At 43.0% G+C, this 17,428-nt stretch overlaps 1 protein-coding gene across 1 annotated transcript in view; it reads left to right on the top strand.

Moving 5' to 3' along the window:
* Window positions 1–17,428, top strand: part of vps13b (vacuolar protein sorting 13 homolog B) — a 372,345-nt gene that overhangs the window by 333,828 nt on the left and 21,089 nt on the right. The window contains exons 47-53 of the mRNA XM_028581593.1: window positions 2,401–2,556; window positions 5,627–5,893; window positions 8,420–8,503; window positions 9,003–9,178; window positions 12,438–12,608; window positions 15,384–15,591; window positions 16,603–16,791. Coding sequence (XP_028437394.1) covers window positions 2,401–2,556; window positions 5,627–5,893; window positions 8,420–8,503; window positions 9,003–9,178; window positions 12,438–12,608; window positions 15,384–15,591; window positions 16,603–16,791 — 1,251 coding nt within the window. The remainder of the gene's footprint in view (window positions 1–2,400; window positions 2,557–5,626; window positions 5,894–8,419; window positions 8,504–9,002; window positions 9,179–12,437; window positions 12,609–15,383; window positions 15,592–16,602; window positions 16,792–17,428) is intronic.

Genomic DNA, 17,428 nt, shown 5'->3' with positions numbered 1-17,428 from the left:
TAAGAAGCGAGACACAGGAACTTTCTTTCTGCAGCATTTATTCAGAGACAAACAGAAACCTCCACTGTACATCTACTACCACTTAACAAGTAAACTGCTGATGTATTCTCAGCTCTGACAGCCGACAGCTGTCTGCTCTGAGCGCATTCACCGTCACACACTCTCTCATGTGGCCTACACACTCAGCACCGAGCTGTTCCTTAAAGGAGCTTCCCCGGTCTTATAACACGATGAGAGCCTGCCAGAGCTTCCTGTATTTGGTCCGAAAGTCCGAACCATCCCAAAAAATTCTTTCACACTATAAACAAACCAGACCGTGGTTCAGTTTGAGAGACTACCTCTTTCGGTCGGACCAAATTTCTGTTGTTTGGGCCGGAATGAGGTCCGAGGGAGGTTTCAGACCTGTAGTTTTGGTTCGGATCAAACTTAAAAGTCCGAAGGTCCGGACCAAACGAGGGAGATGTGAAAGCCCCCTTAGTGTGCTGGTTTAGGGAATCGTCTAGTTTTCCACTCTTAGGTTTTACCTTAACCTCTGCCACCTGGGAGTTTACACCACTCTACCACTTTCCCTGTGAGCAAGTCTACTGAGCAGCAGATCTGAGAAATTATGTCATTTCCACTCAGCCGACAGGGAGAAGGGATGATCTTGGAGAAAGTGAATTCAGGCTTTGATTAAGAATGTTATTGTAAAGAAATCTGCCTTCAAACAGCGAGGAAAGATTACAGCGGAGAGAAACATAGAAGGTCTTGACCAGGGTCCCCCATGCTCTTTGACCTCAGTAGTAATTTGTTTTTCTTTAGTCAGATTGGCTAAATGTTCGGCACATTGAGGCGACGAGCCTAAGTGTAAATCTTCAAAAAGAAGCTTTTCAGTGTTTCACTGGAGTCGCAACTCCTCTGGGAGAGTATTGACCCCCCGCACCCCCTTGTCTCCCCTGTTTTTCTAGACTCTCTCACTTTCATACATTCTTTGTCTTTCTCACATTCTCTCTCCTGCCTTTCTAACTGTTGCAAGTTGTGTTGAAAAGCTGGACTGACACAGAGAGTTCAGTTAGGTGGGAGGTCAGCCGCGCTGCCTCAGGAGGGGAGAAGGCTTTAGATCTCCCAACGTATTTATGATTCTGCTCCTGTATTGTGACCATAATCTCGTGATAACACTCACATTGTTTGACAAATGAGTTTCCTTGTCATGTAGCACTCTGTGGTGGATAGCTAGCCTGTGTATGACCTGACCGAAGCACAGATTTGCTGTGTGCATGGATGGACATTTGACCGGCCCACTTTCCTTTTGTACTGTGTGTTGTGTGTGTTACTCCATATCGACGCCGGTTCATTTACGCGATAGTTCCGGTGCCGTCGCAAGTTCCGTCGGATGACCCTCACTTTCCGCTTTCTTTGTGTTAACTTTAAACTCCTGTCGCATCGAGCGACTACACAAGCTGAAAATGCCAAGTTTTAAGTAAAACTTGGATTGTGCAATAAGGCAGGCCTGCTTGGTACTTTCGGGGAATGGTTGTAAAGATTTACAAAGAATATGTTTACGGCATTTCCTCTCTAATTGGGACGTTTTGGGACCTATTGGTGGGGATTTGCTATGGACAAAATACACCCGGTGATACACTGGTAAGAGCAAATCACGTTTAACCATGTATTCAGCTACTTTATAAAGCTCACGTTACTGTATTGTGTGAACAGTTATCTTTATTTAATAGCGTATGTAGTGTTTTCTTTTGCGGGATGCAAACGTTCCACCAAAACAAGTTCCTTCCAAAGACCATTTTGGAGAGCCACACTCGCTTTCTAGCCCTGCTGCCATGTTGTGGCCCACAATACAAGGAAATATGTTGACAACGGTCGGAAAATTGTCACCATTGTAAAGTTGTTTGGATGTCAACCGATAGGACAGCGTCTGTTTATAGCTGTCCTCCTGAGTCTGGGTTTACACCCAGCCACACACATGGATGTGCTCCACATTATAGTGATGGATATGAAGCTGGAAAGGTTGAGAGCCAAACTATCTGCCTCTTATTTAGATGTGTGGAGAACAGAGCCTTTCACATTCAACCGCACAAGTGTACACACACATACACGCACACACACACACACACACACACACACATACATATGCAGCCATAATGAGCTTCCACATCAGCTGTTTTCCACCAGCCAGTTTATTGTGTGCGACCTTCAATTTCTACTTCCAACAGCAGCAGGTCTGTTCAGCACCAGTAAACAGGAACTTTGTTGTCTCCCTTCTTCGCCCTACCAAAATCGTTTAAACAAAGACTCTTGTTGTTTACTTGCCTTTTGCTCGGGGATAAATAAAGGGCAAGAAGACTAACCTCTGATGTCTTCTGTCTCTGTTTCTATGTGTGTATCCTGCTCTGTCCCATCCTGCAGCTGCTGCACATCTGCATCGAGGGATGGGGGAACTGGCGCTGGTCAGAGGCCTTCAGCGTAGACAATGTGGGAACTCTGCTGAGAACCATTCAGTACAAAGGACGCACCGCTTCACTCATTATCAAGGTGGTGCAGCTCAACGGTGTCCAGAAACAGGTACAGTCAGTTTTTACAGACTTACTGTCTGTTGGGTTTGTTTTTGTCATGTCACAAAACCTCTTTGAGAAAATATGCGATAAAAGAAAATTGTGTACACATTATTGACATTTCCATCCGCCAAACGTCATTATGCAAACATTACCATTTTTTAAATTAAATTTAAATAGTCTATTTTGAATACATGTTTATTTTGCTACAATACTTTTAAATATAATTCATGAATGTGAAAAGTATTACATTTTTAACACAATCTCACTGACTTTTTGTGAAGCTCAGTTGCCTTGTTTTCTATTTCCTGGTTAGAATTTCCTGGTACACAAAAAGTTATACTTTTTAATTTTCATATATTAGCATCAAGGTTAATCAGAATAATGTTAGAACTTTGTGGTTATCTTAAAGGTTCTGTAGGTAGGATTGCGAAGATCCAGAACTTAGCCAAAAAAATTCTCAGTCCCTCCCCCTTTTCTGCTAAAGCCCAAAACTGTCTCCTAAGCCCCTCCCCCCACAAGGGAGAATGAATGCATGTGAATGAGCAGTGATTGACATTCAGTTAGACAACCCCCCCTGGCCCTGATTGGTGCATCTGAACAGGGAACGGTTGATTTTTGGAAATCACGCTACAGACTGTAGGTGGTGCCAGAGGAGCCAGATTTGTTTTTTAAATGACCAGATTCATGTAGTTCTACTGGAACATAGGGTCAGTTTCAGAAAATATGACAGAAAGTTAGTTTTATAAGTCTTACCTACTGCACCTTTAAGCAATAAAAGGGGAGACAATGGTGAGCGTTACACAACCAGGATTTCATTGACAGAAAATTCAAGGCAATAGACTGGCAATACTTTTTAATTGAGTAGATTTGTGGTGAAACTATACCACAGCCATAAACAAAGTTCAGTTTTCAACAAAACCAAGAATGTAGGGATTCTGCAGATTATCTTCCTGCTAACCTGGAAAAAGTCTTGTACGTTGTTCCGAATTACAAAGAAAGTAGGAACTTGTTTGCTGCATTATGCCTGGCCTTTTTTTCCCAGTGCACCTTTTTAATCTCCAGTGTTTTTTTTCATTTGTATGTTATGATTTAGTAGTTTCTCGGCTAACAACAGACCGTTTTCTGTTTTTGACACTTTTTTGTAATCGGTTTCATAGCACTGAAAGAAAAGTTTATGAGCTTGAAGCCATCCAAAAACACAATGTACCCCATCAATCCACAAAGAAGATCACAGGAAGTCATAAACCAAATCATAAACCAGCTGTATTTTTACACAACAAGGACAGTGGTGAATCATGTTTGGATTTTTCCACAAATACAAGGCAGAGTCGTATTCCTAAAAATGTAGAGAAGTCGTCACATTATAGCGGTGACACTTTGTTATGTAAACAGTGTCAAGTGTCGCACATGTCTCCCTCTCATACTCCAGACAAAACAGACTCGGCCTCTCGCATTCCTCCCTCCGTCTGTCCCAGACACTGTTTACATCTTGTTCCCATTGGTTCCAATGACAGGGTATACATGTTGGTCACATCGATTTCACAACGCAAAGCCTCAGAGTGGGACAGTGGCTGCCACTACAGAGGAAGTTGGCTCCCACCTGTGTGAGCGTGGACCATGTCGGGTTTTTTTTGGACGGCCGGGGGTTTCCTCCTTGAAGTTTCACACTCTGCTGTACTGTCCCTCTCTGTCTAGCTACCCTGTTGTTTTTTATAGTGACGGCTTCTCTATTATTTATATTGGCACCTCATGTTGACTGCTGTAAAATCTCCCTCAAATAAATACCATACACACACACATATGCGCACACACACACACACACACACAGATGAATTCTCTAATTACACATACACTAGGCACACTTTGATGCTTGTGGAAAAACACATGTGAGGGCAGGAGCGTTAGGGCTGCTACTGACAATTACTGTCACGATCAATTCATCGGTTGATTATTTTTTTTTACCATTGATTGATCATTTCATCTGTAAAATGAAAATAATGAACGCTGCCCAAATTTTACACAGTTTGCAGTATTGACAGAGAGACAAGCAACAATTTTTCATATCTTTCTAATTCTCTTTAAAACAGACTTATTTTTGCACACATTTGTGTCAATGCAGAAAAGAAGTAGAAGATGGTCAGCCAGGGAAAGACATGCATATGTCCACACAAGTGCGTATCGTATGTACGTATATGGGTGGTATATATGAAGTAAGACTAAAGGAAAAGAAAGTATTGCATGTATGTGTGTGTGCACTTGTGTGCGCGCATACTGAATATGGAGTGATAGTAACCTTGGAAAATGATCAGGCAGTGAGGAAGCAATCAGGCTACAGAGCAACCCTTTGATGAAAACAGATACAGCAACAGTGCAGCTAAAGAGAATCACTTTTAATGAATTTTTACTGATCCATCATGCTTGAGGGTGGGATGCAATTCCGAGCACCAGTGACCTTCAGTGACGAAGATTTGACAGATGATGACTTTCCCCTTCATGGCTAAAAAATATGCAATGCATCCCTATTTCTTCACTTTTTTCCTTCAGGGTTTTATGTGGGATTACTGAGGTTAACTATTTTTTTCCATAATAGAAATAATGTAGTGTCAGTAAGGCATCAGTATGCTTCAGCCAAATTGCTTGTCAAACAGTGTCTGAAACACTGTACTCATTTAGTAATTCTTACCCACACTATACTTGCATAGCAGTATTTGTATGACTTAAAGGGCCGGTTTTTGGATTTTGCCATTTTAAAGTTCCTTCTTTTTCACTAACTCCCTCATGTACTGTACAGTGATATTGTGTGATCCTTACAGTGAAATAAACATGCTTTAGATCTAGAGCTGAAAGTGTCAAACTGTTATTTGTGTGTTGTTAAAGTTTGAGTGTAACACATCTTTCTGTTGGGTCATTCTCAATTAAAAGTGAATGTAAAAGCATCTTCTGTTGAGGGCATAAGATTACAAGCAACAAGACATATTTGTATTCAAGGCTCAGTGTCTATTGCCTCCTAGAGTACATGAGATAAATTATTTAGTTTTAATTGTGGCAATTGTCCCCTGTAACCTTCTTCTCTCCAGGTAATAATCTGTGGGCGGCAGGTGATGTGCAGCTACCTGACTCAGGACATTGAGCTGCGGGTGGTCCAGCACTACGTGGGGCCTGACAGTCAGACGGTGGTCAGGGAACACTGTGACTGCCTGGAGGCAGGGGCCAAGTTGCCGTCATATGTGTTGGAGGACGCGGAGATGACAGAGCTGTGTGTGAGGGCCAGAGGAGATGAAGACTGGTCCCAGGATGTTCAGCTGGAGAGGATGGAAAAGGGCAACAGCAGCTCTGTTGTACAGGTACAGTAACACAAACAGACTTTGACTGAGATTTCGGGGTCAGTACTGTACATGACCTATTTTTCAATGTAGCCACAATGGCCAGTGGAACTGATTTTCTATTTTCCAAAGACCTATCTGGATGCTCTTTACTCTATAGGCTACATTAGTTATTTTTAGTCTTGCATTGCCGGACCTATCTCCACAGCGCTGTTGAATAAAGTCTGGCTACACCACACATACATTCTGACAGGAGAAAAAACCATCTGGGTTGTTTGTATTTCTTTAAACCAATCGCAAACTTGGGTGGCACTAAGCTCCGGTCGTAGCAACGGTGCCTCTGCAAAATAGTCTCAGGAAGGAACTTGTTTTGGTGGAACATTTGCACCTCGCACATACAATATTGAATGAAGTTACCTGTTGACACAATACAGTAACGTGAGCTATTTAAAGTAGCTGATACATGCTCTTACCAGTGTATCTCCGTGTGTACTTGGTCCATAGCAATCCAACCAATCGTTCCCAAAACGTCCCAGTTAGAGAGGAAATGCCGTTAACATATTTCTTTTAAACATTTAAAATCATTTACCAAATGAACCAAGCAGGCCTGCCTTATTGCACGATTAAAACCTGCCATTTTCATCTTTCTAGCTTAAAGGTTGTTGTGGTTGTATCCCGTGCAAAGGGATTTTGAGAACGGCAATACACAGAGAGCGGAAGCGGAGGGGCAAAGCCATTGAAGAGGCTTGTGGATGTCAAGCTTTATACTGGGAATGTACTTGTACCGTTGATCCAGGCTAGTTATTTCAAATGTAATTTCTAAAAAGACATGTTTGATATATCATATACAAACACAGATAGAGACGCACACATTGCACGCACCACTACTTCCCTCTGGCTCTACAGCCACACACGTTTGGAGCTGGTGACTGGACCACCAACTATGGTCGGATGCTCTTCTCCTGGGTGGCCACAGTGGCAGAGCTTCCACGCTGCTACTCACAGTTAGAGGAAAGATTGAGATCTTCCCCTCAGATAGGCTTACAAAGGCCCTCCAACCCATAATTCAACCATGTTGAGAGGCAGAAAATACAGTTTATTCTCTCTCATAACAACACTAACCATAGACAGGAAACCCTAGCTGATACGTGGGCACATGGAGAGGCTTTGAAGGCACTTTCACACCGCTGGATTAGTGCCAGACAATCACTCCTTCACTCCTTCCCTGCTTTTCTTGCTCTTGTTCTGTATTTTTCTTGTTCCCTGTCTTTCCCTGTCCCTCTCTCTTTGTTTTCTTCCTTTATAAGCCCCATGCTGTTAACAGTTAGCTTATTTCTACAGCTTCAGCTTCTGTGTGTGGGTCTGAACATCTCTGACTCCACTCCAACCTCCGCTGTTATCTCTTCTCCTCAGATCAGCCATTCATTACACATATGGAGGGTTGGCTCCAAATGAGAGAGCTGCCTGGACTAGTAGCTGGGTCCTTAGATCTCTCTATCTCTGTCTGTCTCCTGCTATTTCACTCTCTCGTTTCCTCCCTTACTTTTACTCTCTCGCCCACACACTGGCTCACTTGTTAACTCCTCTTTTTTATTTACTTCATCCTCTGGCATTCAGCTTGTCCACCTGTTCCACTCTCTAACTCTCTCCCCTGACTATGTCTGTCTCTTTTCTCATCTGTCTCCTGATTATCTGTATCAGTAATCCATCTCAAGTAACTCCTCTTCCTCATATCTCACATTACTCCTCCTGAACTTTTTCAGCATCTTTTTCTGCCCCTGTCCTTCACTTTTGACAAAGTACAGGCGGTCATCTTGACCTTATCCCAGCGAGCGTGTGTTTTTGGTGGATCAGGCCTAAAGAGTATCTGTTTTCCAAAGTTTCACTCCCTCATCCCAACAAGGCTGTTTTGCAAGGCCCACTATATTAAACTGAATGTTCCCTCTGTCTCTGTGCTCCACTCTGCTGTCCCCACCAGTACATCAAGTCCCCAGTCTGTCGTAAACTAGACCACTTGTAACGTGCCTTGGCATCCCGAGGCTTAATGAGGAGTGAGGAATAAATGGGACAAACACCAGTGACATACAGAGAGCGCTCAGCCTTTGGTGGGCACATTCTCATCCTTTTAAATCTTACTAAGATTTAACTGCCTGTAATGGCCCATTATCTGGCACTAACAGTTGTCAGTTGCCTCAGCCATGGTATTGTGTTGCAGGACTTTAGGGAGATTTAACTTTTAACTACTGGAAGAAGCCAAGAAAGAACTTTTTTTTTAGTACAAAACATGATAATGAGTTACTGATGGAGGCAATAAACATTCTGCCAATGAGCATTAAAGTAATCAGATATCCATTTTTTACATTGCATTTACATTTACAAAGAAACACAATCAAGTTGATCAATCTTTTTATATGAACCCTTTGCAATAATGTAGAGATAGGCGACTGAAAACGTGGGTTATACACACAGTATGACTAAACTGTTTTCGAATTGGACACAAGGGATTTATAAGTGAGAATCAATAACAGCCAGTGTGTCTCATTTCAGGTGCCTTGCTCCAGTGGTTCTTTGCTCTATGTTTGGTGTACACTTATAAGAATTGAACCTGGCTCTCACATGCAGCAGAGAGTGGTGAGTATACCCGCGCACACACTAAACACACTAAACTTGATGTTTTTACTGATACTTTAACTGCTGTTACTTTATGTTTGTATAGGTTTTCCAGCTTTTGCCAGTTTAGTTAGGGCAATATGTTATTGATTGCTACGGAACACAAAGCATTACATACCCGTTTGCATAAAAAAGACAGTAGATGTGGTAAAGCAACACTTCTTTGACATAATATGTTCACAGAACCGCCTGCTTTGGTCGTTTTTAACTCTGTTGATCTGTGCTGGTGTCACATAATTTGCTGCCGTATATTCAACCCATCTTCTTAGGATAGCTGGAATTAATTATAATTAATAAATTAATAAATAATAATTAATTAATTAGTCCAAAACGTAAAAACAGGCATTATAAGGATTCATGGCAGCTGAATTATTGAACACATAAGATCATCATCACATTCAGTCAGTTTGTTTGTGCAGAATGTCTCACTGATGATTGTTGTATGAATCCCCTGTTTCAGGTGGTTTTCAGTCCATTGTTTGTCATGAGGAGCCACTTGCCAGATCCAGTAATCGTCCACATAGAGAAGAGGAGTCTAGGACTGAAAGAGAGCCAGCTGATACATGGCCAGGGCCAACAGGAGCCCCTGTTAAACACTGAGGCCGACCAAACCCACCACCTAATCTTCCAGGCCAGGTAAAAAAAAGATCAAAACCCATGGAACAATATCTATACCATCTAGAACATAGTACTGACCAACATTTACAATAAGTTTACACCCTTAAAGCTTTAGTGCGTAACTTTTATATATTAATTAAAGGAGAATTCCGGTCGATTTCAACACATAGCTCTGTTGTTTGTAAATTTGGAGTGCTGTCAGTAGCGAGAAAAACGCTCCTGCTACAGTTTGCACCCAGGAGGCTGAAACCAGGCACATTTTAAACGTGCTTTTAGCCTCTTAACATGTTCGAAATGTCAATACAGTGCCTAGCCATGAACACAGTGAATCTGACTGCAGTAGATGTGAAAGAAATGCATTAAAGTTATGCTAATTCAGCTCTGTTTAGTTCCGGTGTTGAGACGGCAAGACTTCTACATCAGGCGACTTCCGCACGCAGAAGATAATGACCTCTTCTGAAGAGTCCATCATGTTTTTTGAATCCTCCGTGTCCTCCTTGGCTACAAGCAACTGCGTGGAGGAGGGGTGGGGGTGAAGCACGATCACGGAAGGCTTGTATCATGTGGACGCGCCGGCAGTTTTCTTGTCATTACTTAGAGTTCCTCATGGGGGCAACAGAAATTACGCACTATAAGTTTAAAAGGCAAGGTAGTTCTAAAGTCAAAAGTCTACGTGACCCACAATACTTTAACCTGTTGTACACATCTCATGATATATTAACACTCAGAATCTATGCTCATGACTGAGACAGACCTTCACCTGCTACTGCATCTTTGCCAGGTCTTCTGTTTTCGTCCTTGCTCTGTCCTCATTACCAAGATGGTTGCCGATCAACAGGAAAATTCACTGTACAATTTAGTTCTTTCAGTCCAGTGTTATATTATGTCATCAGCCACCAGCTCATACTACTACAAAGGACAGACATTTTAGTCTTCGGTAATGGATGAGACACTTACTGTACTTAAGCTTCTCTTACACCACATTCTGATCTCCCTGAGCCAACATGAAGACATGATCTAGGGAAATCCAGGCACATTTCAGTGGAACAGGAAGCCAGTTTGGCAGCAGCTAAGACACTGCTCCAATTCCAACATGTCAGGTTGGACCATAATTACACCTCATTTAGATACAGCCCCTAACAGAGAGCAGGTTTTGGCCCCATATTGGCAACATATTTGTGTGTGTGTGTGGAGAGGATTGTATGTGTGTGCACACATGTTTGCGTGGGTGAACAAGTATGTGTCCTGGTATCCACGTGTGGTCTGTGTCTGTCATTGTCATAGTTATGTGCCAGTGTAAGTGTGACAGTCGCCACTTCATCATGGGCAGAGTCTGTCACATACATCACTGCTACGCCTGTTACTCGGCCCCAGTCTGTCAGTGTGTGTTCACACTTTCTCATATTGTCAGTCTCCTCTTGTGAGAGACAGCTCTTCATACAGTTCATCGTGGTAGGCTCCACTAAGCTGAATCAGTTGTCAAAATGTTTAGTTGCATCAAAATGTTTCCATAAAAGAAATGCCATGTACTGTATCTGTCCAAACTGTCTTTCAGTGACATGAGTGCTTATGTTTCAGTATGGGTGGCCCCCCAGGGGAAATACCTACCACATGTACATATTGTATTGTTGTTGTTCCTACTGTATTTGTTATCTGTACATCTGTAATCTATGTTGTTTTATGCGAATCCATATAAGAAACATCACCCCTTTGGTAGCAACTAGTGGTGATCTGAATAAACGTTGAGTGTAATTGACTCCCCCTGAGAGAATCTTTAGCTGTAACCGTTGTGTGTTTAGATATCTGGTCACAAAGTTTATTTTGATTTCAGCTGCCATAAAGGAACCACAGTGGCCATAGAGTGACTGGGAATATACAGTATTTGGCCCCTGTTTGTTGTAGATAAATCCGTTTTCATGCGCTCAAAAAGCAAGCTCAGAAACAACTAAGTGTCTTGTCTTTCTGGATTGCAACCACAATGCTCCACCACTAAACTGCCTCTCACCGCACAAACTTACATACCCCCCTTCGCTTGTCCCCCAGATTCAATCCATCCTTCATCCCTCTCCATCCTCAAAAAACACACACACTACAAGCCACAATTGTAAACGTACCTTCACTCACATACACATGTATGACACGCATACACACAGGCCCACCTCTAGGACCGATCCAATCTCAAATGCTCGCTGGTCAACAGCTCGTCTTTCCTTCCTGTAATTACACATAGTTGTGGGCTCTAATGGACGAGGTAGAGAGCAGAACTGCGGTCTGCGACACAAGAGACACAGACAAGTCTTAACCAGAACTGTTCTGTCCTGCTCTCCTCATATTGGCCACCACATTAGAAAGCTGAGGGTTACAATCAGAAGCCTCTTCCAGTTTCCCCCCTCAGGAACTGCTCTGGATGAAAATCTTCCTGTCAACACTTTGTCCCTCTCCTCTGTCTTGCCCCCAGATATATAAGCAATAGCCCCTATGTTCCTTTTATAGCACAATGCGCTCTATTAATAAACTACTGCTCTGGGGTAAGGGGCTGCTTTGCTTTAGCCAAGTGGAACTGGATCCTGCCCAGAGAAAGAGAAGAAGCTATTACAGTTTGGATTTAGTTATTTTTTCTTCTTCTTGCAAAGCCATAATTGACCAATGTCTGGGGCTAGAGGTATGCAATAGGATTATTTACTGCAGTTTAGCTTTTTCTATGATCTTTGTGAATTAGTGTTTGTAAGTTAAGACTGCATCTCAGGAAAAAACAATTCAAAACAAAAGGCAGATTCAACCCTCGTTTCAGGGTAAAAGCAGAGTTTAGCTGGAGGTCACTTTGATTGTTCTGAACAGAACAATGGGAATAGTGAGCTCCTGTCAACAGATGTCTTGTTCTATAATGAAATAAAAAAATATGTTTGAATTGATTCTGGCGTAGAATAACTTAACATGCCAGATTTGCTGACATAATATACAGCAGTGGTTCACAACAATGTGCCTTTATGACCCTACGAGTATGTAGGTTTTCATTCCAAGCAATCACTTATCACACCATACACCACAGCGGAGGAGATAATCATGATAAGTGAAATCAGCTTGTACAGTGCTTGCTTGGCAGGAGGACCTGCAGATTGTTGGGTAAAGATAGCACATGTTTGAGGATATAGACAAGTCCTGTAAGGTATCTATTTCAAATGAAAATTGGTTACATGTTCCCACAAATAAATACGTGCATCACAATCATGTTCGTCATGTTAGAGAAATCTATAATGATTTGTGCTCTGCCTTTCAGGGAGGATGAAGATGCTTCCCACTGTGCTGTACCAGTCTCCACCAGCCTCATCAAACAGATAGTGAACAAGAATGCAAACGAGGACAACCTGGAACACATCCTGGCTGACTTCTATGGTCCGAAGACCTCCACTGGACCACCATGGCCCTACGTCACCAACAATACTGACAGGTACTCCACATTAGTTGTTGCCTACTCATTCATTGCCCTGCATTTGTGAGAACTGCAGTTTTGTGCTTTTATTTCGGGAATAGTGTTGCTCGTCATGGGTTGGATAAACAAGCGAAGCAAGGCGGGATAGAGAAATAATGTTACATGCTTTAATGCAAGTTGTGAGTCAGATTCCCACAAAAAAAAAAAACATGAGTGCAAGAGCCCTCATACCCCCCAAGACACAATGACACCTTATGATACTTTGTAATAAGTCAACTAATTATTTTCTAACTTTATTATAGCACTTCTGTGGCAAGCATTAAATCTTACTGTAAAATGGCATAACACAAATTTCACTGAAAGCCACCAGTGTGTTTTTTCTAATAGTAGGCTTCATACAGCATCTATCCTCAAAGCACAAAGTTGTGCAAGCAAGCCCTTTAATGAGGGAAGCTTGTCTTTATTGCTGACTCTTTGTTCACATAATAAAACAGTTAACTGCAAAGACAATGCAGAGCCATGCATCAGAAGTTAGCAGGGATCCCACTGCCGTCCCCACAGACCGGAGATTTAGGCTGTCACTCTGTCACAGTCCCACTTTCTCACACAAGTCACAGGGCTTACATCCAGTTAAAACTTGGCACAACTTGCAAGCTTACAATGTGTATACTGTATAGATGCGTGCACATGTGTGTGTATATGTGGCCTGTGCATGAGAGTACGTGCAGAGTACAATCGGGCAGCACACACATGAAACTGTCCACAAATGTCACTCTGGGAATCATCTTTTGTCACAGAGCAATCACATCTTGATAGCAGCGGAAAAAGATGTAGCCACATGCTCTCCCACAGGCTCCGAGTTACAAAGAGTCCCAGTAGATCTGCTGGACATGTGGGCCATATGTCTGCCTGCCTGTGGTTTCCCGAGTTTCTCTGCTCTCTATACATACTCAAACATGCACACAGATTGTTGCCCAGCACATGTGTACACACTCATAACACTGTTACATACGCACACCACCATACACATTGCTCACCTTTAAATGTCACACACTCTGTGTCTCAGTGGAGGGCTGCTATCTGGCGGTTTGGTGTTGGGTTTCTCTGTCAGTCGGGCCTCTCTCTTCCCTGCTAGACAAAAGCCTGAGGCCAAAGCACATTTTCCCATCATGGAAGTAGCAGTGGCAGTTTGTGTGAAACCCAGCTACTTTATGTTTAAGAGTATGAGGGGAAAAATGGTATGAGGAAAAAAAAAGGGGGTGGGGAGGGTGTCATTGGAGGATTAATAGCACTGATTTCTATCTCTAAACACACTCAGTACTTGGACAGCAAGTGGAAGCCACAGTTTTGATAACAGTGATACAGTTTGCTGTTTGGAAAGAGGCTTCAGTCTCCCTGGCACAGTGGAGAAACCAAACCAACTGAACTCCCTGGCAGGGAGTGTGTAAATATTGTGTCTTAAAAGGGCAGAGGAAGTTGAAAGTGGTAAAAGTTATTTTTCTTTCTCTGTTGGATTTTTAATGGCAGAGAGGCACCTCCACAATCATTAAACAAACATCTTGTAGTGGTTGGGGTTAGGGTAAGCTCTAGCTGCAGGCTGTGTGTGTGTGTGTGTGTGTGTGTGTGTGTGTGTGTGTGTGTGTGTGTGTGTGTGTGTTGGATGGGGGGGGGGGGGGGTGGAGGCGCTCAGAGCAGTGTGCTTCTTAAAAGTCACACTTCTAAAACCCTCAACTCCAGAGTTGACAGGTTTTGACAGAAGCTGCTGAGCGCATTTCTTTCAATTACCTTTTTGTGAGCTCTGTAATGTGATTTATGAGCTATGCCCGCAGCCTTGAGGTCAATGTCACACACACATACACACACACTAAAGAAAAGCTATCGTTCGTCAGTGCTTTTTTTTAGTCACAGGGAGACTTGGGTATGTGACAGGTTTGAGATGGCAGGTTGGTAGGTTCGGCAGAGTCTAGGCAGCCTTGAGGGAGAGGGAAGACTGGGCTGCCTTTGATGGCTTTGAACTTCAGAGTAAGTCTGAGAGAACTATTTGTTTGGCTCTCTTCTGGCACTGCGCTGTTTAGGGTTCACAAGACCATGATTACCGTGAAATGACTGCTGTGTCAGTGGATTGGTGGAAAAATGATTGTGTTTCTCTGCCTGTCTGACTGTTTGTCTGTGTCCACATGCCCATGTGTGTTCCCAGATACCTTGTCAACTGTTCTCTGTATCTGTTTGTATTGCATAACTTGCCTACAGACCTTTTGTTTCTATGTGTTTGTTTAGCCTGACTGACTGTCAGTGTGTTAATGGTCTGCATAGTATAACAGTATAATAATTGTTTATACACAACACATTTCAATGCCTGTTTAAAGGCCGCATGCCGCTCTATATTTGGCACTGTGTAAAACATGTCCATAGCTGAATTACATGAGTAGACAGGGCAAGTGATATCCTTAATCTTAGTAATTGAGCATACAAGTTTTTTTACCAAGATGACAATAATGGCTGTTTATCAATACTGCATTACAGGTAGCTGTGTGTCTGTCTCTCTGTCTATATCTATGTCATTATAGCTATGCGTCTAGGGTAAAATGTTTACGGTCCATGCACCCATAGCCTTACTGCAGTGGCCTAAATGAGAAACGAGCTCAGAACAGTAGTAATGTGTTCAGCATGTCTGCTTGCTTGTCTGTAGTCTTGTCTAACCCACTTTATAGAGTAGTGTTGAGCAAGGCATCAGCACTGTCAGGATTCATTTACAGGTGATTTCTAAAATGTGAGTTTGTTCTCTCCCCACAGGTCAGTGCTGGAGCCCCTTGCCCAGTGGGACAGTCCCATGCAGGTTAAGTTATCCTGCTGGAAGTCCGGTCTGAAAACTCTGCTGGTAGAGTTGTTGCCCTGGGCCCTGCTGGCCAACAACTCCCAATGGGACCTCTGGCTTTTTGAGGGAGAGACCATCGTACTGCAGATACCAGCCGGCAAGGTCATTGTACCCCCCAACTTCAAGGTAGGGTGCCAACTACAGTATATGTATCCTGCAAAGGACAGGCTTTCTGTTAAAAATGTGTTGTCTTGGGCACCTGGGTAGGAATAATTCTGATTCTGTATACTTTCCTAATTTTAGTCACTGTATGATCTACAGTGATGTCCCTGTTGCACTGAAGATACATATACATCAAGACCTGGAAGATGGTCTTTTTATCATTATGAAACCAGCTCGTCCCTCATCTTCACTAATAAGCACAAATCTGTTCACCAAAGCTGCATTACAAAAATATTCCCTGCCTAAGTCTTTATCTGCTGCCAAGCTCTGTCACCGTACACTGTAGGCATGTCTTCTCACTGGCTTTAGAGATCAGAAGAAGAGGTCTGCAGATGGTTTTCCCCCTGTGTAACATAACGCACACATACACACAGATTTCTCTAGCACTAACCCAGTGCTAAGCGGGGAAGGCATCGTATCGAAGAACAAGTGCTGATATGGGTCAGCTCAGAGAAACAAAATTAAAAGTTGTAAAATGTGTAATCGCCTGTGAAATAGAAATAAATAAAGCCTTGTTTCCATAGAGCTCTGCTGTTTATCATGGCATAACAAGCGAAGAGAAGATTTGGTCTCCGCTGAGACTCGTTCCGAGTTGATTGGTTTATGAGGAAAAGGTTGCTGTTTGATCGGCATGTTGCATGATGCTGCTAGCTGCAGAGCCAGATGAACAATCAGTGTGACATTCGAGCATCTGTGGGGCACTTAAATTATGTTCTCGCAACAAAGCCAGCAGTAATGGAAGTTATATACTGGCCAGTTCCAGGACTGTTTGAATGTTATGCAGAGAACATGGACACTGTCAGGAACATTGTGCTGAGTTGTTGGTAATGAAGCCACAGTTGGCCCTAGTATGTGGCCGTTTCCGAAATGCAATCAAATACAGTCCATTTTATTAGTACATTGTGTTTGACAGGTCTGACAATGATTCAACTTCTGATTTTCTCTCCCCCTTCTATCTTGTCCCCCACGATCCAGGAAGCCTTTCAGCTTGGTATCTACTGGGCCCACACTAACACCGTCCACAAGTCTACAGCACTCAAACTGGTCCATGACCTGACTTCTCCTCGATGGAAGGAGGGATCAGACTCAGAGGTGATCACTCTGGATGAGGAGGGATATGTAGAGGCCGACATCACCCTGGGAGCCTTCCCTGGCAGACAGAAGGTGAGGGAAACAATGCTTTCATAACATCCAGTCACCACTGCTCATTAAAGCCTTAGTGTGGAACTTTTTTATATTATTGAATGTCCGTTACATTCAAGCTAGTCTATATCCACCACGTTCCACTTCTGGGGATTGCTCCGTTGTCGCTGGAAATTTTGTGTTATTTTAAACTCTGGTGGATTTGTGAGGACTATGGTTAACTGCTCCTCAGATCTCTGCAGGGCATTTTTCTCCCATCCTAGACTAGCCAGACCCTCCTCCGCAGCGCTGTGGAGGAAGGTCTGGCAAAGTGAGACTACATTAAAGCCATTGCCAAATCGGCTGATACCAAGCTAATTAAGGCTGTCAGCTCCACTTAACTCTCGCTGTATTTCTCAGTATGGCTACGTTCAGAAAATTGTGTTGTCCGACGACTTTCGCGAAAATCGAGCAAAGATAAAGAGTCCATCATGTTTTTTTAATCCTCAGTGTTCTCCTTGGTTACAAGCAACTGTGTGGAGGAGGGGTGGGGGTGGTGCGCGATCACAGAAGGCTTGTATCATGTGGACGTGCCGACAGTTTTGTTGTCATTACCTAGAATTCCTCATGGGGGCCACAGAAACTACGCACTATAGCTTTAAATGGCATTGGCTTTGGA

Source organism: Perca flavescens, chromosome 6 (genome assembly GCF_004354835.1).
Source record: "Perca flavescens isolate YP-PL-M2 chromosome 6, PFLA_1.0, whole genome shotgun sequence".
Classification (NCBI taxonomy): domain Eukaryota; kingdom Metazoa; phylum Chordata; class Actinopteri; order Perciformes; family Percidae; genus Perca; species Perca flavescens.
Note: the sequence above shows the minus strand (reverse complement) of the source record. Positions and strands in the feature narration are given on the sequence as shown.